Genomic DNA, 22,178 nt, shown 5'->3' with positions numbered 1-22,178 from the left:
GCTCATCCTCTCTGTGATATCTCCCCCATTCCAGCTGGCCATTCCAAGAACTCTGTAATTAAGGAAGAGTGTCTGAGTTTGCTTTTCTCCCTCCCAATCCATTTTCCTTTTGTGTTGTATATTGTTTTGGATTGTCAACCTGAAGGGAGGAAATATCTCATTGCTGACATTTGTAAGTCACTCCAGAGTAGGTCCATCTACACAACCTCGAGTTCATTCAACCTGTGAACAGAGCTGATGCAACTCTGCACAATCAACAACCCTGCATTTTGCAGGATCCCAGATTGTTCACGTAACTTATATACTGTACACATCTAGATGTGTTCACAGCTTGAAAAACATCTAGATGAGTCAAGGCAGGGCCAAGAGGTATGATTTTTGCCCTCCTTCCTTTCGGACCATCAGTGTGCTGTAAACAGCTACCTGCAGGCAGGCAGGCAGCCCACAACAAATCCTTTCAGAGGGAACCTTGAGCCTGGGTTTTATGAACAACAAGACCAGGGCAAGAACAGGGTCAGCAAAAGGTTACAGAGTAGGTGATGTTCTTGAGTCACAGACACAGCATGTGCAGTAATTAATGTCCTTTTAATAAAGGAGGGCTGGTTCAGTGCTGCCTGTTATTTATCTTCCCTGCCCCTCACCAAAACAGCCCACACCATTTGCAAACAGCAGGTATACTACACACCTGTCTAGCCGCCTAAAAAACTCATTACTCTTCTCGATACCAATCAACTGCTCTTTGTGGAACACAATCCCAATTGTGATTTATAAAAAAGGAACAGATGAGAGCTTTGTCAAAGGGCCAGAGCGCTACCAAGGAAACCCAGAAATGTTGGAGAAAGAGTTGGTTTGCAGATTCTTTCAGGTGCCCAGGAAAGTATGTTTCCACCCAAGTCAACAAGAAAGGAGCTTGGGACTGCTCTCTGCGGTGGCTTCATTTCCACATGGCCCTTGTGAATGTTTTGTGAACACAACCCAATGACTAGAAATTTGAGCTTAGACCAAGGCAGCCCAAATCCCTAGAAATCTCACTGGATAACCTCAGATCAATTGCCTCTGGCCAACATACCTTGCAAGGTTCTTGAGAAGATTTATCATGCGTGGGAAGGAAACTGAGCATGCAGTACTTTAACTTCTTCCCCAGGCTTCATTGCCAGGGCCAGCGGAAGGCATTTTGCTTCCTGAAGCGAAGGGTAAGATGGTCTTTCCCCAGCCACACCCCAAATATATGTACGTAAGTCAACTACACCGGCATCTGAATGTTTCTTCAATTCTCAGCATACCCAACTACTGACCATGCTGGTTGGGGCTGATAGGTTGTTCTTTTCTGAACTTTTTCCAGCTCTGCAACATATTTTTCGAGAAGTATTGGGGAGCTGCCACCAGTGAGTGATAGAGCAAGCAAGATGGGCAGTATCACGGGTTCCTGCTCCTATTTTAGGGGAAAGCCTGCAGACCAGAGCAAATGCCTTTCAAGCAGAAGTTCCCAGGTTCAATCTCCAACATCTCCAGGTTGCCCTACAACTGTCCCCACTCTGAAGCCCTGGCAAGCTGCTGCCGGTCTGTAAGGACAATACTGAGATAGGTGGACCAATGGTGCAACTCTGTGTATGTTGCAACAGACCAGAATCTTTAGGCACATTAAAGCATTTTCTGTTTTAAAATAGCACAGTTGCGACGAACCTCCACTTCACACTCTCCCCTTGTTACTAAGTGAATTTCTAATCAGGTGTTCTGGGTCAAATTTCAATCCACCCCACCTGTCCCTCTGAGGTCCGTCTGTGATGTCAATCCCCTTTTATTTATAATCTGGGGATCTCTTAGTAATGGGAGTTTTCCTGTCCAGCGGCCGTGGCCAGTTATATCCTCTGCTCTGGGCTTCAGGGGTTAAACTCTTCTTTGCCTACAGTTCGGGGTCTCTCTTTCATTAGATCCCTCACTATACCAGTTAGCTAAGCCCTCTTAGCAACTCTGTGGCAATACCAGGGTTTCCGCCCGTTAGTCCCTCCTGAGGGAACTCCAAGACACAAACTATCACCCTGCAGGTCAGTTTTGTCCTTTCCCTGAGTTCACCTCCTCATGAGCATACATAGCTCGCTGGACCAAATGAACAACGATATTTTCTTAGCTCAACAATAAGAAGTCTTTATTCCTTTCAGAACATAACAGTTTCAGTAATGCAATCGTTTATAAGCTTAGTTTCATAACAGTGTAAACTCTATCTTTCAGCATCATATACACATCTTCAACCTATCCTAACCTACCCACCACTATCCTGGCCCCACGCCCGCCTTCTTCCAGTCACCACTCTCCCCTCTATAACGGCTGCTCCCTCTTTTTAAAGAGCGGGATGTCCCGCCTCCCATGAGATACCTGCCACTCAAACTGGGGTGCCTATTAACTCATAAAACACTGTGGGTTTCTGAAAATCCCTTAACTTAGATCTGATTCGTTACACACAGCCAATGCAAAAACAATTGGGTGTATCTACCACTGAAGCTCCCTTGCAGTAGTGGCTTTGGGCTGCAAAATAAGATCTGTAATTATATGTCCCAAATTTCCTCTAATCCTCAAATGGCTTTCCAGCCTGAAGGAGGGAGGCTCTTAATTAAAGCAAGTCAAACTGGATTTCCATTATTGGCCAAGATTAGCTACCTAAATTGGGAAAGAAGTACGACAAGGCTGTATATTGTCTCCCTGCTTATTTAACTTATACTGTATGCAGAATTCATCATGCGAAAGGCTGGACTGGATGAATCCCAAGCCGGAATTCAGATTGCCGGAAGAAATATCAACAACCTCAGATATGCTGATGACACAACCTTGGTGGCAGAAAGTGAGGAGGAATTAAAGAACCTTTTAATGAGGGTGAAAGAGGAGAGAGCAAAATATGGTCTGAAGCTCAACATCAAAAAAACTAAGATCATGGCCACTGGTCCCATCACCTCCTAGCAAACAGAACGGGAAGAAATGGAGGCAGTGAGAGATTTTACTTTCTTGGGTTCCATGATCACTGCAGGTGGTGACAGCAGTCACGAAATTAAATTACGCCTGCTTCTTGGGAGAAAAGCAATGACAAACCTAGACAGCATCTTAAAAAGCAGAGAAATCACCTTGCTGACAAAGATCCGTATAGTTAAAGCTATGGTTTACCCAGTAGTAATGTATGGAAGTGAGAGCTGGACCATAAAGAAGGCTGATCTCCGAAGAATTGATGCTTTTGAATTATGGGCTGGAGGAGACTCTTGAGAGTCCCATGGACTGCAAGAAGATCAAACCTATCCATTCTGAAGGAAATCAGCCCTGAGTGCTCAATGGAAGGACAGATCCTGAAGTTGAGGCTCCAGTACTTTGGCCACCTCATGAGAAGAGAAGACTCCCTGGAAAAGACCCTGATGTTGGGAAAGATGGAGGGCACAAGGAGAAGGGGACGACAGAGGATGAGATGGTTGGACAGTGTTCTCGAAGCGACTAACATGAGTTTGACCAAACTGCGGGAGGCAGCAGAGGTACCCCGTTGATCATTAAAATGCATTGTGCAATGTCACAAATTATTTTTTCTCACAACTAGGGATATAGGAGAAATTTGGTTCAGTTTTCATTTAAAGACAAGTTCTCATTTAAAGGCAAAGCCCCCATGATTCCCCACAAAAACAATAGGAAAGTGCTGTATGCCAGTATACTACCCCAAATTTGTCACTTTACACAGAAATGGTCACTAAACGTGCACTATATTCCAATATTTTTCTGGCTTCTACATCATGTGAAAGCTCAAACATAATGCTGAAGTTAACAATCAGAGAAATAGAATAAACTGCTTTGTGAATGCAGCCTAAATTAAAGTAGATCAGAAGCTGCACTTCACTGTTAAAGGGGAAATCGATCTCGCTCCCTTGTTTGCACATCTGGATAGTTATGGTGCCGTTAACACAGAGTGGTTATCCCTTATCTTATCTGCCTTTCCAATGGGTTCTCTCCTCTGTTCATGGGGATGTTTCCATTTCATCATGCCAAGGCACGGTAAATATGAAGCAGAAATGTGAGCACACTCCTGACAATGCAGCATCCCCAATGGAAAAAGAAGAAGCACAAAAAGATGGAAAGGATAAGAGCTAGGGAGTAAAGTGACACCAAGATTCAACTGAGGGTAGCTGAGCCACGTCCAGGCACAAGCGCTAAGCAGAGGAGACAGTTCCCTATAACAAGGGCATTTTCTAGCTAGAGCAAAGGAAAGAGACTAAACATAAGCCAGGAAAGTCCTCCTTTCGAATCCTGTCAAGAGAGCCCTGAAGTGTCAAATCATAAAACTGTGGAGTTGGAAGGGACCCTGAGGGTCATTTCGTCCAACCCCCTGCAATGCAGGGATCGCAGCAAAAGAACCCCTGGCAGAAGGCCATCCAAGCTGATACCACAGTTGCTCAGAGCCTCTTAATTATAAAAGTCATGGGTTCAAGTCCCCGGTTGGGCAAAAGATTGCTGCATTGCAGGGGGTTGGCCTGATGACCCTCATGGCCCTTTCTAACTCCACAATTCTACGATTCTAAGATGGTCATTTTCTCCTTTGCAGGATGGTGATGATCGTGGCTGGCTGTTGCAAGCAATCCCTGGTGATTCATGCAAGATTTGATCACAGACCAAACATTCTTTGGAGGAAGAGGATCTCATTTCGGGTTGAAGGTACACAACGTCCCAGAAGGGATTTCTGCAACACAAAGAGTGCGTGTCTGTGTAAAAGTGGCACTAAATTCCCCAGTGCATGAAAATAATTACATTGGGACAAAGGAACAGTAGGTTCCTGCAAGCACAAAAAAGAATCTTGCAAAAGCTTCCAACCTTTGGTGCTTAAATAGCCATTTTGTGAAAAGGTATGGAATTTCTGCCAAGGTAGAATCTCATAATTTAACAGCAGAGCCCAGCCCTACCTCATATTACTAGAGCCTAGGCTCAAGAACAGGTGATATGCTATGCCTGCAGAATGTCCCAGGTTCAATTCCTGGCATCCCCATGAAGTCAATGTGCCCCCTCGCCCAGCTTGTCTGGAGTTTTGGTTTGGGATTCCACCAGTATCCTGATGACACCCAACTTTATCTGTTGATGGACTTGGCCTCAGACTCACTGATCAGGTGCTTGGAAGCTGTGGCTGGATGGCTGCGTGCGAGCCAGTTGAAGTTAAATCCTTCGAAGACAGGGGTCCTTTGGCTGCGCCGGGATAACATGGGGCTGGGGGCCCAATTCCCATCTCTTGCAGGGGCGCAATTAGTTCCAGTGCCTTCTGTCAAGAGTCTGGGTGTAATCTTCGACACCTCCCTTTCTAGGGAGGTGCAGGTTACAGCTACAACAAAGGCGGCATTTTTCCATCTCTGCCATGCTAAGCAGTTAGTCCCTTACCTCTCTCACCCTGATCTTGCCACTGTGATCCATGTGATGGTCACCTCCAGACTTAATTATTATAATTCACTCTACGTGGGGCTGCCAGTGGGTGCAGAATGCCGCAGCGAGACTCCTTATGGGGTCCTCACCACGGGATCACATTCATCCAGTGCTATACCAGCTGTACTGGCTCTTGGTGGAGTACAGGATCAGGTTTAAGGTGCTGGATTTAACCTTTAAATCCCTATACGGCCTAGGACCCTCTCCTAGTATGCCCCACGGGGGACCTTGCCGTCCGCAAATAATAACATTTTGGAGGACCCGAGCCTCTAGGAGATTAGATTGGCCATGGCCCCAGCCTGGTGGAACACTCTGTCACAAGAGACCAGGGCCCTGTGGGATTTGACGTATTTCCACAGGGCCTGCAAGATGGAGCTGTTCTGCCAGGCCTTTGGTTGGGGTGCATTCTGACTCCCTCTCCCCTTTCATAAGAACTTGCATGAAAGTGGCCTTCCAATTTTTCTCCCAGGCTAATAGAAGTTCAGCACAAACAGTTGGGCCTGGTAAGCAATTAAGGTCCCCAACCCTAGTCTGCAGGTTGCCATCTGATTGGATTTTATTCTGACCCTGATCTGATTTTAGGGTGTATTTTAATTGATTGCCTGATTAATGTGTTATACATTTGATGTTAGCTGCTCTGAGCCCAGTTTTGGCCAGGGAGGGGTGGGGTATAAATAATAATAATAATAATAATAATAATAATAATAATAATAAGTCCTGTTTCCTTTTGTGCCTTTTGGGCTGTTAAGGGTGACAGCAGGGACTCTTCAGAGAACCATAGAATCCTATTCTTGACTACTGGAAGCCAAAGGACCCAAACATTTGAAATGAAGAAATGATCCTAAAATACACTAGCAATAAAAGCAGATATACAGGGACCATGGAATTAAATGACATTCCCTACTTCCCAATTTAGGGCACACAGGTGGTGCTGTGGGTTAAACCACAGAGCCTAGGGCTTGCCGATCAGAAGGTCGGTGGTTTGAATCCCTGCGACGGGGTGAGCTCCCATTGCTCGGTCCCTGCTCCTGCCCACATAGCAGTTCGAAAGCATCTCAGAGTGCAAGTAGATAAATAGGTACCGCTCCAGCGGGAAGGTAAATGGCTTTTCCGTGCGCTGCTCTGGTTCGCCAGAAGCGGCTTAGTCATGCTGGCCACATGACCCGGAAGCTGTACACCAGCTCCCTCAGCCAATAAAGCGAGATGAGCGCCGCAACCCCAGAGTCATCTGCAACTGGACCTAACAGTCAGAGGTCCCTTTACCTTTACTTCCCAATTTACAATCCAAAACAAATCTTTCTGCCCAACACACACCTGATGTCACTTTTTATATTTATTGCAGTAAACAATTAGGATGCTGGGACCGACCACACTGCAGTTATTGCTGGTGTGACATGTGTTGGGTTTTAAACATCCTGTATGGCTGTTTCAATCTGCTTCTCTCTCCTTGAGACACTCTCTTCAGCTTACGAAAGCATCCAAGGCCTTTTGAGGGTGTTGTTGCCCTATATTCTGAAAGCTCTGTAACGGCATCTGAAGCATCTATTTTTAATAGGATGCACAGCTATGAGCTTTGGATAAAATATTTTTTAGCAGTGGGGCGGGGTTGGTGGAGAGACAAAATAATCTAGAAGGGCAATCTGGAAGATGGGGGGGAGAGAATTTAAAAAGGTAGGACTGCAAGAAATCACATCTTATTTCCATATGGAGCAGTCTAAATCCATACTAGGGTATTAAATTGAATGTGTTTACAATTATTTTTTAAAAAAACACTTTTTAGTATAGAGACAGGCTTCCAAAGCAGCAAAGAGTAATTCAAACACAAAAACAAACAAAACGAAAAGCAAAACCTTGCCTTGTTAATTGGGTGGAATAGAGGTGTAGTGATAAATACAACTAAATAAAATATTCAAGAAGCAGCATTTTTAAAAGACCAATCACGCAGTCCTCCGCAGCTATAAAAACACGATTGGCAGTAATAAAAGAGCAAAGACAGCCCAGAAAAGCTAAACTGGCTTCAGCAGACACCTAAAAGGTAGCAATGGTGGTGCCAGGCAAATGTCCTGGGGACCCATCACTCAGAATGCCCCAACTCTGGTTTAGTTGGGAAAGAGATGAAGCTCAGTGATAGAGCCTCTGCTTTGCAGTCAGAAAGTCCCAGGATCAATCCTAGGTTCAGTCCCCAGCATCTCCAAGTAGGGCTTGAAAGCCTGCAGAGCTCCTGCCAACCAGTGTTGACAATAGAAGGGCCCACAGTCTGTGCCAAGATAAGGCAGCTTACGGAGTTCATTAGCAACATCCATAGCTCAGTGGTGAAGAGAATGCTTTCCATATTGAAGGTCCCTGGTCCAAACACCAGCTTCTCCAAAAGACTTTACCTGAAATCTTTGATAGATGCTGCCAGCCAGTGTTGACAGTACTGAGCTAGTTTGGCCCATGGTCTGACTCAATCTAAGGCAGGTTCCTGCATTTACAACAAGCTTAAAAAGTTTAATAATAATAATAATAATAATAATAATAATAGCAGCCATTGAATCATTTTCCTTTCATTGGGCGCTCTCCTGGCCCAACAAACAGATGCCTGCAGGAAGAGCATAAGCAAGGACAGAAAGCAAAAACCTGAGGGCCATATTCCCTTCTGGGCAACCTTTCAAGGGCCACATGCCAGAGGTGGGTGGAGTTAGAGGCAAAAATGGGTGGAGCAATGAATGTGAACCGTAGCTTTAAAGAGCAGGCTACTTTCTGCACATGCTTGTCATGGGCTGGTTGGACATAGAAGAGTGGTAGGGAAGACATCTCAGAGCCCAGGGATTGGTGGTGGGACGACGATGAGTGGTCAGAGGGAGAAGACTGGGAGGAGGTGTAAAAAGCTGAAGGGGGAGCAGGGCTTAGTGAGCAGTGAAAATCTGTGGCAGAGAGAAGTCCAGAATCAGAGGCAGAAGCTGAAGCAGGAGAGGAGGTAGGCCAAGAGGCAGAGATGAGTCTGGCTGGAGAAGAGCCACGGGTGTCTCCCCCTCCTGCTGCAACAAGATCTCCTCCCCACTTCTGTCCCAGAACTAGAAGAGGCATGAAAAGGGCAGAGGAGAAGTTGGCTTCATGCAGGCACAGTCTTAGCTTGCTTGGGGAAACCCCTGGAGAGAAGACTTAGGCAGCTGAGGTGGGGGGAGCTTTCAGTCTCAGCAACTGATCCATGGGACAAAACCTACCAGGTGTGAGCTGCTATGCTCATTAGGCCTGACACTCTACCAAATCTGTGAAGACCATGTTTTTGCTAATAAAGAGTTAATTCCAACTTGCAAAGTGTAATTTACTGCCCAATTGGCTCCTGACAACACTCAGCACACCTATTTCTATATTTTTCTTAAAGGCAAGCAAGAAGCCTTCTTATTATTAGAGATACATTCCACCCAGGCAAAAACACTCAGGGAGGGTTTGAAGTGAGAAGGATGAGGGGTGTGGCCCCAGGAGGCTTCTAAGGGCCAGAGAGTGAGACTTGGAGGACTGTACTTGTCCCTTAAGTCTGAGGTTCCCCATTCCTGATAGTGCAAAAAGCACAATAAGGAAAAAAATATTATTATGTCTATTACTATGTCTACATCTAAAATTAGGTCAGTTTTACCATTAGATAATATTTATACAATAGTTCAGAATGTTCAAAAGACACACAGAGATAACATCGTTTCTCAACTTTCATGGTTAGAAAACCCCAACTAAATTTACTACTGAATAGCACAGTGAGCCAGGTTAAGCCCTCATGCCTGCCGTTTGCTGCATTTCTCTATTGACTAGGGAGGAATGGATGTCTCTTCCTCCACAGCCATCAGGAAGCTGAGGAGCAATAGGGTCATGGTGGGAATCCTCCCAGGGTCCGAGGGATGGAGATTCCCCCTCACTGCACTAAAGCCTCCTTCTTACAAACAGCAGCTGAAGTGGTAGATCTGTGTATGGCAGACAGCATCACACCAGACTCGAGAGCACATAAAATTGCATGATAGAAAGCAAGGAAGCCTGCGGCACACTGTTGTTGCTTTTCTCCTGCATGCAGGAAAATGTTGTGGCGGATGAGCATTTCACAATGCAAGCCAGCACCTGCAGCCCAAAACGGAACAGCCTCTGGACAAACCTCACTCAGCTGCTATTAGCTAGAGTAAAAACCCAGTTCTTGTTGATAGCTTCTTGCATTACATCCTTTCACAATTGCCCAAGTTCCAGCACAGCATCCTTTCTCCCACTGAGAAGGATGTAGCCTGACAAGTCACCTGCTCTAGCAGTTTACATGTCTCACTGCCACACCTGCTTCAGGACAAGCCCCAGCATTTCCAATGGCTTGATTCACCTGCTTTTAAGGTCAATGTTGCTGCTTCTGGTTAATTGCTACAGACTCCCAGGGAGGTATGTTATGATTCCCCAAAGCCGCCCATGATCAGAGTACTGTTCTGATGGCTGCAAGCAGATCTCTCTTTAGAGGACGGGTGGGGAGCCTGTGACCCTCCAGATGTTGGGGGACCTCAACTCCCAGTGACCAACACATGAGTCTGTTCACACATTCACATGACGCACTCACGTTCATGTATAAATTGGTTCACAGCCAAGGACAGCAGAGGGAGTTATCAGCTCAGTCAACAGTGACTGGCAGAGAGTTTCAGGAAGGGGATATGTCCCAGCCCTACTTGGAGATGTTGAGAACTGAACCTGGGCCCTCTCAACCACCTAACGCCAGCCCCAGTACAGTACACAGGTAGCTGCTTCAATCCAACTCAAACCATTAGAACAGCAAACAACTACACCAGGGATGTGGAATCTTTCTGGCCCAGCGGATCAGTGGGTCCACTTTGGCAGGTGGGTGGGGCCAGCCACCTGAGATCATGGTGACACCATAAGCGAATGGTCCCTCCCACCTGTCAGAGTTAATGCATGGGATGGGTGGTCTACTTCCCCAGTGTACTCACTACAGGTAATACTGTACATTGGAGAAGCTGCACCGAGCTGCAATAAACCCCTGCCTCCCGTCCATCAACTGATGTGACTCAATGTCAGCTGATTGAAAAATGGGTGTGGGTGGGGGGTCAATGGCCTCATGGGCCAAACAGGACCCCTGACATGTCAAGAGTGACATGTGGACCAGCAGTCCAACCCTGGTCTACTCTACACTGTCAGTGGCTCTCTAGGGTTTCAGGTGACGGGGGGGGGGGGTCATTCCCAGCCAAACATGAGGATTGAACCACCAGCAAGGTTGCACACCAATGGTTGCACTCACAGTCAAGGCCCAGGGTCCCCCAAACTTCTCACTTGCACAGGAACACAGAAATCTTTATGTTGGAATGACAAGGGAGTTGGGAGCTATCAACCTCTGGACCAAATCCATTCATCTGCTGGTAGTGAAAGAGGGCTACTGGAGGAGTTGGGGGGCTGTGGCCACTTTGGATGCAAGGCGTCCCTAGACTGCCCACCCCCACCCAGTACAGTAGTTCCCAGAATGATCTATCAGCAAAGGTAGTCACTGAATGAGTAGTATATTGCTTTAGGACTTTCAAATTCCTAAAATGCTAAGATGTCATGGTGGGAGAAGAACAGTGAGGATCACATTCCCTTTCTGGCAACTTTCAAAGGGCCACTTGCCAGCATTGGGTGGAACCAGGAAAAAAGTGGGAAGGACAACAAATGTAAGTTTTACATTTTTACACCCCATTATTATTATTGTTATTATCATTATTTATTATTATTACCATTACTATTATCCTTAGTAGAGTAGGCTAGTTTACACACACACACCACCAGCATCTTCCCAGCATGTCCTGGTAGAGCTGGGAGAAAAACCTGTCTGAAATCCTGCTACCAGTCAGTGTAGGCAATACTGAGCTAGATGGCCCAATGCTTCTGACTCAGTATGAGGAGTTTATGTTCCTAGGTTCCAGTTCAAGGTCACATTCTAGCTAGAGAAAACTCAAGGAAGGTGCACAGAGCATGGCTATTAAAAACCGGTGGTCCAGGGAAAGTTAGAGGGCCAGTCTGAGTGGCTTCGCTGCTTGGCCTAAAGTGTCCCTCATTGCTTTCTGCTCTCAGCACTCTGCATCCATCAGAATGGAAGCTGTTCCTCTCTCCAAGGCTCCAACACCTGTAGATTTTCCTTGTATGCACAGAAACAAGCCCCACCAGTGAACACATAGCATTGCCAACTTCTCAGTTGCCCTCACCTGCTCTGCATGCACCAGCAAGAGGAAACCACGGTTATCTCCATGGAGCGGAAGGGGCCTGAGGTGAGGAAAGGCACCGGTGACCTGCTGGTTTTTGCAACTCGACCCTTCTTTAAGGCGCAAGACAGGTCAGTTGGCGACCCTCATGCGTCCATCCCCCAAAATGTTACTATTAGCAGATTGAATGCTGTAGCGATGCAGCCCATCTTTGGGAGGGAAGAGGGGGTCCGTGAGAAGCCCCTCTGTAACTCCCCCACCCCACCCCCAGTCCCGGGGTAACTTCTTTGCCTTGACGAGGGCGGGGGGGGGGTTGAGAGGAAGATCGCCGGTAGAAATAGAAGCGGGGCAGGCAGAGGGAGGACACCCGCCCCCGAGCCTCGCTGCATTGCAGCTGCTGTTGCTGCCCGGCCAGAGGCGGCGACTTACCGGCGGCGGCCAAGGACTCGGCCCTGACTGCGGTTCGCAGGAGCCGGTAGTAGAGCTCCATCTCCGCCTCGGAGATCCGAGTCAGCGGCAGGCGCAGCTCCGGCGAAGAGCCGGCCAGGGCCATGCCGGCTCGGCGGCTACTCCCGGCCGGAGGAGACGGAGGCTGCGCCCTCCATAGCCCGCCTCCGTCGAGGATTTCTTCCCGGGGCGCTCCCGGCTCCAGCTCCCTCCTTCCCTTCCCGCCGATCGGGAGACAGGAAGAGCGCAGCGCCCCAGCTCGGCGCTCTCTTGCCTCGGCGGCCGGTGAAATCTCTCCAATCCCTTTCCCGGCCTCGACGGCGAGGCGCAAGGACCTTCGCGCCCTGGAGAGGAGGGCGCACGGGCTGGGCGGAGCGCCTGGATGAGTTTCTGCCAGGCAGATGCTTTGGGCACCCGTGCTTTGGGTCCGCCTCGCTTTGTGCTTCTTTCCCCCCGAAGGCTTGTTTTATATTTATTAATTTAAATGCACTGCATCAACCCCCCACCTTTTCCCCCAAGGAGCTCAAGGTGGCGTGCATGGTCCTCCTTCCTCATTTAGTATCCCCAGAACAACCCTGTGAGCAGGGACGGATTTAGGTTTGATGAGACTCTTAAGCTACTGAAGCCAATGGGGTCCTTTATATGTCCAGCTGTCCTTTGTCAACAACAAATTGTCGCTGTTTTTTGTGTTGAATATATGCTATTATATGGTAATTTATGGACCTAATAGCTAGGCCTATCTAAAGCCATGTGCTCATAACAAAATATGTATTTTATCAAAGTAATTGTTGAACTGAAATACAATTAAGAAGTATATTAATAGTGACATAATTATTAAACTCTAACTTAAAATGGTTTTTTTATTCATAACAACCCAAATAAAACAAAACACATTGGCATTTGGCAATAACAAAAGTTCCTTTAGAAACACAATTTACAAACACTCATAATCTAGTCTCTAGAAACTTGCTATAACATGAAATAATAATAGGTGTAAATATATGAGGCAAACTACTAATAATTATAAATGGCTTTATTCATATGAAATTAAGTGTTATAACCTGTATCAGGCCAATTTGTCCTTTGCCAGTTCTTCAAAATGATCAAAAAGATCTCTAGAAACTTTAACAAAATCAGAAAGTGAAGCATACAATTTACTACATACAACTAAGCTAATTTTGGGGTCTTGCTGTGATTGACCAGCCTTGTGAAATTCATCCAGCAAATAACTCCACAAATATAACATTTCCATAATTTCAAGTTCCTCCATTTTATTAAAAATGTTTGTGGCTTGATTTCTTGTTTCACCCTTCTCTGTAGTATCAATATGCAGCTGATGCAGTGCAGAAATTATTCCATCATAACTGTCAAGTATTGCACTTGTAGCCCTTGAATGAGCTTCACAGCTAGTCTTTGACAAAGACTTTGGAACTTTTGAATCATCTTTGAAGAATGACAACAGCACTGCTGCCCATCTATGTGTAGACAATGAAAAGAAATCATATATTTATTGAACAATTCCAAAAAAAGTTTACTGCGTCTAAGCAACAGTTAACTGCTGCTCTACCAACAAGATTCAAGGAATGGCCTGCACATGGAATATACATAGCATACTTATTAATCTTCAGTATTATTTCTTGCATACCCTTGTATTTGCCAGCATTATCATATGACTGGCCTCGACACTTACTAAAATCTATTTTGCATTCATTTGTAAGGTAGTCATGCACCATCTTAGCCATACTTTCCCCTGTGTGGCTACCCATCTCTACGAAGGTTAGAAAACGTTCAGTAGGGAGCCCATCATCTAGTGAGACATACCTTACAATAACAGTGAGCTGATCAACATGGGAGTGGAATCTACAGATAAACGGAAGTACCCTGCAGTTTTTAAATCATCCAAAATTGATTCTCTTACTTTAAATGCCATCATTTGGATAAATTCATCACATATTGTTTTAGAAAGATAGGATATGACTGTTGGTGTTTCTCGAACTTAGAATCTGATCTTGGAAGCGTGATTATGGTGACATGCACCAGTGCGACAAACTCAGGAAGAGAACTTGCTGAGCAGTAACTTGTTTTTGTAGCTTTTATTATATACAGCAGAGTAACGCACAGCTTTATACAAGTTACTATATACACAGACTTTAGCTCTCTCATCTAACTCCAGCCTGCTCATACAACTCTCCACACTGCTCCACAAAGAGCTGCTGTGTCATGCTGCTTATGAGGGAAACTTCTAGCCAATCAGCAGCCTGTTTCTGGGCTCCTGTCTCCAAGCAGACTAGTCAGGTACTCATGCTTAACTTGGCTACTTGCCAACTTACTAATTGCTCACTTCAAAAGCTGCAGATTCACACAAACTGTAACAGTGACACTTGACCTTCTATTTCCAAATTCTTTTATATTGTTTGCTAGAAAAGGATCAAATTTTGCAATAAGTTCAAGTAATCAAAGGTAATTGTCATTGTGGGGAGAACCAAATATTTCCTCATCTCCTCTGAAAGGTAAACCACGCTCTGCCAGAGTTATTAGGACTGCCACAACTCGTTCAATAACATGTTTCCAGTACTGCCATTCATTATGTACCTGTTCTGCTACTTGACAGCCAATTTTTGAGTCACGTTTTCTTCTTGTAAGATATGCTACTGAAGCTGTTCTATGGTCTTCAGAGTTTTAATGACTTTGAACTAAATAGGTGTTGTGCCAATCAGAAAATCCATCTGATGATAATGGTGTGGAAGAATTTGAAAAGAGTTTGCACACAAAACAGTATACACAACCAGTTTCTGGTGAATATACTAACCATTCTCTGCAGTATTTTTCACCATTAGCCTGTTTGGGATAGAACAAGCTCTTTGAACAATATCTGTCTTGGTTTGCAAAAGACCTCTTTGATTTTTCAAATGAACCATCTGAGTGCTGACACTCTGACGGACCATTTTCTACCCAGTATACAGCGTCATCTTTGCTTAAATCACCCCATAGCTCAACATCATTCTGTTTGTATTTTGATGTTGAATCTTCTGTGCTTGTACTACTCTCTGGTTGGTCAATCTGAATATTTCTTGCTTCAGTCATTGAAGCAGATTCTATAGACTAGATGTACCAGGTTCTGTATCAGGAATGGGACAAATATCACATGACTGACTCACTGTGGTACAGGCTTTGGGTTCATCAGGCCCCTTATCTGTCTTTCTAAATAAGCTATCTAATTTTGGTAATTTGCTAAGCTTCAGCTTTCTCCTCCTTCCTCTTTTGAGCTCCACTTTTGTAACTCCTGGTTGACGTTTTAGAAACTGTAAGTAAAATATTTAATATAATTATAATATATATATATATATTATAGTAGCAAGTGGGGGTGATAGGGAACTGTACTAGTAAATATTAATAATATAGGCCTACTAAATAATAAAGTTGAATATTTTTCTAAAGCAATTTTATAATGGGATCAAAATTAAGAAATTATGTATTACATGAAATCAATCACTAGGCATAAGACTCATACCCTTAGTCTATGCTGCCTGAGTCTACAAGCATTCTTTAATATTTGATAACATACCTACATTCAATTGTGCTGTGCTGTGCTGTGCTGCAGTCTGCAGCTGCATGCTACATGTTGTCATGCAACCTGTCCATGCAGAATGTAGGCATCCTATACTGTATATAGAAATGAGCAAAGCGGTGATATTTTAGGGAGCACGCTAGCAGGCGGGGCCCATTACTTGCATCATAGGAGCTTACACAACACAAAACACTGTTGCTGTATGTAGGTTTTATTTAATTTTTTAATTTTTTATCTTATATTTTGGAAATGTACATCCAGGTTTTTTCCCTTTAATTTTTTTTGGGGGGGGGGCAAGGGAGTGGGGCCCTAAGATATAGCTTGTTTAGCTTATACGCAAATCCGGAGCTGCTCTCAATCCAAAACCGCTTTTGAGGAACTATTGGAACAAAAGGGGTAAAGGAAGAAGGCTTCTCAGCTTCTTTCGCCAACAACACCAGCGCTTTAAAGGGCACGCATTTAATTAACGCGCTCGCAAGGCTGAGAATCCGATCCAGCCAATCAGCAAGCGGCTTCCCGGCCTGGGCTGATCCCACCCACGTCTGACAGGGCGGAGGGGGGGGGAAGCACGAAGGGACCTTTTTAACCCTAGCACCACCACCACGGACCTTGGAAAACAAGGGGAAGGGGGAAGCCAGGGGAGTATTCCCCCTTCCATTTCACTCATTTCCCTAGAGATAAGAAGGAGGCTCGAATCTCTAGAAACTCCCTCTGGTCCTTTACACAGGATCGAGCGCTCTTTGTCTCATCGCCTCCTCCCGCCCAGGCGCCTGAGATCGATTCGCCCCCCCCCCATTCCCTTTGACATTACTACGGTCCAACCTGTGGGCGGGGCCTGAGCGCCTACGTCACCCACAGACCAATAGAAAACCCCTCGGGGGCGGGGTAGGGTAGCAGCGTCTGTTTTCCTTCAATGTTTATTCTTGCCATCTCATTTTTAACCACATCCAGCTTACCAAGGTTCATGGTTCTTACATTCCAGGTTCCTATGCAATACTTTTCTTTACAGCATTGGACTTTCCTTTCGCTTCCAGGCATATCAGCAACTGAGTGTCCTTTCGGCTTTGGCCCAGCCGCTTCATCAGCTCTGGATCTACTTGGACTTGTCCTCCGCTCTTCCCCAGTAGCATGTTGGACGCCTTCCGACCTGAGGGGCTCATCTTCCAGCGTCATATCTTTTATATGCCTGTTGTCTTTGTCCATGGAGTTTTCTTGGCAGGGATACTGGAGTGGCTTGCCAGTTCCTCCTCCAGGTGGATCGCGTTTGGTCCAAACTCTCCACTATGACCTGTCCATCTTGACCTGTCCATAGCTTCCCTGAGTAATTCAAGCCCCTTCGCCACGACAAGGCAGTGATCCATGATGGGCAGAATAGCAGCCATTAAGATGAATGTATTACCAAAGATTTTGTTTTTATTTCAAGTGCTTCCAATTATAGACAAAATGGATTGTTTCAAAAGGTGGCAAAAAGACTTATCGAAATTTATATGGCAGGGGAAGAAACCTAGAATTAAATATAAAATACTAACTGATTCAAAAGAAAGAGGTGGATTCTCCCTGCCAGACTTGAGAATTTATTTCGAAGCGGCTGCCTTTTGTTGGTTAAAGGATTGGTTTAAGTTGGAGGACACTGATGTTTTAGATTTGGAAGGACATGACAATGTATTTGGCTGGCATGCTTATTTGTGGTATGATAAGGTGAAGGCCCACAAAGCTTTTAAAAATAACATTATTAGGAATGCCTTGTATCAGGTTTGGACACGAAACAAAGATTTGTTGGAGAGAAAAACCCCCAGATGGCTGTCTCCAGTGGAAGCGAAGGCGTATAAGAGACCTAACATGCCTGCGAAATGGCCAAAGTATGCTGATATTTTGGAACAAGATGGTCAGAATTTTAAATTGAAAAGTTATGAACAATTGAAGGAGGTTATGACAGATTGGTTGCAGTATTATCAGATTAATGAAGTTTTTAAGATAGATAGAAAACTAGGTTTTCAAACTGAGAAGTCCAAGTTGGAAACAGAACTTATTGAATCGAATAGTAAGAATCTTTCCAGAATGTATAATTTGTTGCTAGAGTGGCATACAAAAGATGAAATGGTTAAATCAGTCATGATTGGTTGGACAAAAGATGTGGGACATAATATAATGTTGGAGGATTGGGAAAGACTCTGGAAGCAAGGTATCAGATTTACGGTGTGTAATGCTTTGAGAGAAAATATTATGAAAATGATGTATAGATGGTATTTGACACCTGTGAAACTAGCTAAGATGTATCATGGAGTGAGTAATGAATGCTGGAAATGTAAAAAAGTAGAAGGTACCTTTTATCATATGTGGTGGACGTGCCCAAAGTAAAGGAATTCTGGGAGAAAATTTACAATGAGCTTAAAAAAGTGTTGAAAAACACATTTATTAAGAAACCAGAGGCCTTTCTGCTGGGCATAGTCAACCATGAGATTCCCAATAGAGATAAAATATTTTTATGTATGCTACAACAGCTGCTAGGATTTTAATAGCGAAGAATTGGAAAAGTGAAGATCTACCGACAGTGGAAGAATGGCAGATGAAGTTGATTGAATACATGGAACTCGCAGAACTGACTGCGAAACTCCGAGACCAGAGGGAGGAAGCAGTGCAAGAAGATTGGAAGAAATTCAGAGACTATATGAAAAAATGCGAAAAGATAGAGATTTGAATTGGAAATCAGTTGAATTAATGGCAACAGCATAGATTATGTTTAGAAAAAGTAGGATATAATTGCTAGAATTGCTAAGGTGTATAGGAATGATATAAGTTGTTAAAATTAGAGATAAGATAGATAAATAAGGTATAGATTAATTGTGAATGATGATTTAAAGTTGTTATAAGGTTACTAAAGTAAATTTGTAATGAACGCAGCATAGAAGATGGGAGGAAGTCCATTAAGTAAGAATTAAATAAGTATAAGGATGTTTAGGATTTATTTGCTGTATTTTTGGTGTTTTAGTTCTTTGTTGTTTAGTTAAGTGTAGTTTTTATTTTTTATTTTTTGGATTTGTAGTGTTTGTATTTTGTATTTTGTATTCTTGTTTTTTGTCTTTTTTCTTGTTATTCCTGAAATATAATAAATTTTCTTTTTAAAAAACCACAATAAAACCACCACACTCCTTGAACTAAAATAAATACGTGGTGCAGAGTGAATCCTAATCACAACCACTAGGCAAAAGGCTGCCTGTAGGGAGCCTGCCCTCTCCAGGCGTTCTGGACCACAACTCCCATAATCCCTATCACTAGTCATGTGGGCTGGCTGGGGCTGATGGGAGCTATGGTCCAATAACATCTGGAGGACTTCAAGGTTCTCCTTCCCTGATACAGAGAACATTAGAGCTGAACATTTCAGCACTAGCACTGGAGAAGTCACAAAAGCACTGACTGAAAAATGCATATAAACATCCCTCCCCACCCCCAAATGGTTTGGCACTCAGGCTGTCATTCAAGCTACCTTTGGGACCTATCTGGACACTGCAGATGAGACATGGATTAAATTAAGAACTGTTATCGCAAGGGTGGCAAGAGCCACAGCACTGGTTTCTTTCCCGAGAGATGTGGGTTATTGCCAGCCTCCCCACTAACATCTAGCAATGTTCTCCAATATGTCCTTTGTAGGCACAGCGGAAGTGAGAAGTTCTGATTTACTGGCCCCATTGTTTTTTAAAAAGAGGTGGCAATGGGGAAAGAATGAGCAAAGCAAGACTGAACCTCGATTAAATGCTGGGGAGTTTTAGGAGCAGCCCCAGTTGCCACATGCCACATCAACACAGGCTCCGATCTGCTACAGAAATGTTTTAACTGGCCCATACATAGGCCCTACTGTTGTGGAATTGCTTGCTGCTGGTGAATATCCTTTGTCTTGCATAGAAGCAATGTGTGAACTGAAGCTTACACTCTTTTAACTTGAATCGTAAATCCCAAACCAGTTTTCTATGGGGCCTCTTCCACCATTGCAAGAAGTGCTGAGGTTGTGTGCAACACTCACGGTAAAGGAGCGGGAGGGGGAACCCGTGGTGCTCTGTGTCCACTGCATGTGCCCCAACGTGCCGCATCAGATGCTACGGGGCGGCAAACGCATGCACCCACCAGACACGTGCAGCTGAAGGCATGCTTGGCGTTGCACATGCAAAATAGTGCCAGGTGTCCACGTTGAAAGGGTTCTGCAGGGGACGCCATTGAAACCTGTTGTTGGAATTGGCCATTAAGATGTGCCACACTTTGGAGGAGATTGAAGGTGATGCGTCTCGCATCCCACTCCCTTAAAAAAGGGGGGGGGAGGGCTGATGTCTCATGGGTTGGACCTGCCACCCGCTCAACAGAATACCGAAGAGGAGGACAAGGTTAGCACAGCAAAGAACCCATGGCTTGACGGCGCTTGGGACACTGACTTGACCTTGTGAACAATTCATACATTCCAGGCAATGTGGCAACCTGCATCCAAAAGACAGGTGCGCAAGCCCATCACAGCAGAAGTCAAAGCAGGTCAGAAAACGCAGGACCCACATTTTCACACAGCCAAAGGAAACCAATCTAGAGTTTGGGTGGGTGGGGGGAATAGGTGCATGTTCACTTTGGCTGCGAGATACCTGTTTGGTGGGAGAAGAGGAGAGCCTGGACAAAGGACACATTTGAGATGGACGTAGATGTCTGGGAGAATGGGTGGAATTGGATGGGAGAGAAAAATGGGTGTGTGTCTTCTCTAAATGTCCACATTGTCCCTTTAAAAGGGTATGGCACAAATTAGAGGAACTGGGGTGGCGGTGGGGGAAATTAGGATTCCTCCAACATACATCGTTTATGGCTTAGCAACAGAATGGTTACCTACCAAAAATTCCTAGTGCTATTTTGGGGGAGCTGTAACATACCACTTGTGCTATATCTTTGGTTGGTTGGCGGGGGCGGGGGGGTGGACAGAGCCATGCACAGCCCTTCCTCTTCCTTGGACAAGGGTGAAGGTGGCTGAACAGAGGACAGATCATCCATCACGGCAGGCAAAAGTCACACAATTTTTGTCATCAAAACAGCAAGGTTGCTTTCTCAAAACTTGCATTAGGAAGGGGGAGGAACAGGATGGCACCCCCTGCTTTATGCAGATTTTTTTTTAAAAAAAATCATAATGCAAACCAAAGGTCCTCTTTAAAAAAAAAAAAAAGCCTAAAAGCCTAACCAAAATATAGAACCATTTGTATTTTTCTTCTTTTTCTTTTTCTGGTGGGCTGATTGCTTTCAAATGTTCATTTTTGACTCCGAGACTGCTGTTCATTTAGAACTGTGTGCTGGGGTTAAAATCTTTGCATCTGAAGTATCCTGAGATGGCAACGTTCTGCAAAATTAGTCACAGAGCTCCCTGGCTTAAAATACAGAGTTTGAGGTATACTTGACTGCAGATTCTCCACCCGGTGTATAAGTCGACCCCCGACTTTTGAGAAGATTTTCTTGGATTAAAAAGTAGTCTTATACGCCAGAATATCTGGTACTTAGTAAATTGTTTTTCAACTGAAATGGTCATATGATCTCAGCAATCAAGCAGAAACCACCCAAAATGGCATGAGATACAAAGTCTTTCTTCTTCCTGTTCCGAGAGATTTGAAAGGGGAAATCCTTTTGATTCCTCAACAATAAGAGGCAGTGGGGTGAGGGAGGACGGGGCCACATCCAAACCATTTATTTAAAGCGCCATGAAAGCACGTTAAACACTCATGGTTTCCCCCACACACACAAAGAATATGAGAACTATAGTGTGGGTTATTGGGTTTGGTGCTTTTGTAACTGGATTTGTAATGACTTTTAGCCAAATACAATGATTGATTGATTGATTGATTGATTGATGAAAAGGCGTTTTCCCCCCTGAGATGCTAACTTTCCCTCTGCATGTCATTCCTTGAGTAACTTCCTGTGCAAAGATAAGGTCTGCTTTCATTCCTCTGTTCATTTGTGCATCTGACTAGTGTTGTGTGGAGGGAAATGCAACCAGTGGGCTGAAAAATGCCCCCCTCCTGCCCCCTTGGGTTTCCAGTGTGGCCTTCACAGATATTGGCACAACTTAGGTGTGTGTGTGTGTTTTGGCTGCTGAGCTGCGCCCCCCATTGTGAGGGCTGAGGGGGTGATGGTGATGCCTCCCCGGCTGCTGCCATTGTCTGTGGGTTGACTGTGATGCCACAAAAACATTTGGCAGCTGAGCAGTATAAATGTGGGCCAAGGGGCAAGCCTCGGCAGTTGCCCTCCCCAGAGAGACATGGGCAGCTCGGTGGCACTCAGCCCTGGCGGCCTCCTGCCCTGTGGTGGCAAGCTGGCAAGCGGAAGGAGGCAATTGCCCGGTGCTGGGATGCTGTGGAGCAAGGAGAAGGAGGCAAGTACAGTGGTACCCCGCAAGACGAATGCCTCGCACAACGAAAAACTCGCAAAACGAAAGGGTTTTGCGAGTTTTTAGTTGACTCGCGAGACGAATTCGTCTATGGCTGTTTTTCGCAAGACGAATTCGTCTGGCGAGGTACCACTGTGAGCCGCCG

The 22,178-nt window shown here is 45.0% G+C and overlaps 2 protein-coding genes across 3 annotated transcripts in view; both read right to left on the bottom strand.

Moving 5' to 3' along the window:
- The window catches only part of MCF2 (MCF.2 cell line derived transforming sequence), a 76,686-nt gene extending 64,312 nt beyond the window's left edge, over positions 1-12,374 (bottom strand). For both annotated transcript variants that reach the window (XM_033137563.1, XM_033137564.1), the window contains exon 1: positions 12,051-12,374. In XM_033137563.1, coding sequence (XP_032993454.1) covers positions 12,051-12,174 — 124 coding nt within the window. In that variant the 5' untranslated portion in view covers positions 12,175-12,374. The remainder of the gene's footprint in view (positions 1-12,050) is intronic.
- Positions 12,375-20,931: 8,557 nt separating this feature from the next.
- Positions 20,932-22,178, bottom strand: part of ATP11C (ATPase phospholipid transporting 11C) — a 121,987-nt gene continuing 120,740 nt past the window's right edge. The window contains exon 30 of the mRNA XM_033138181.1: positions 20,932-21,016. Coding sequence (XP_032994072.1) covers positions 20,952-21,016 — 65 coding nt within the window. The 3' untranslated portion in view covers positions 20,932-20,951. The remainder of the gene's footprint in view (positions 21,017-22,178) is intronic.

The sequence above is a fragment of the Lacerta agilis genome, chromosome Z (genome assembly GCF_009819535.1).
Source record: "Lacerta agilis isolate rLacAgi1 chromosome Z, rLacAgi1.pri, whole genome shotgun sequence".
Taxonomy (NCBI): domain Eukaryota; kingdom Metazoa; phylum Chordata; class Lepidosauria; order Squamata; family Lacertidae; genus Lacerta; species Lacerta agilis.
Note: the sequence above shows the minus strand (reverse complement) of the source record. Positions and strands in the feature narration are given on the sequence as shown.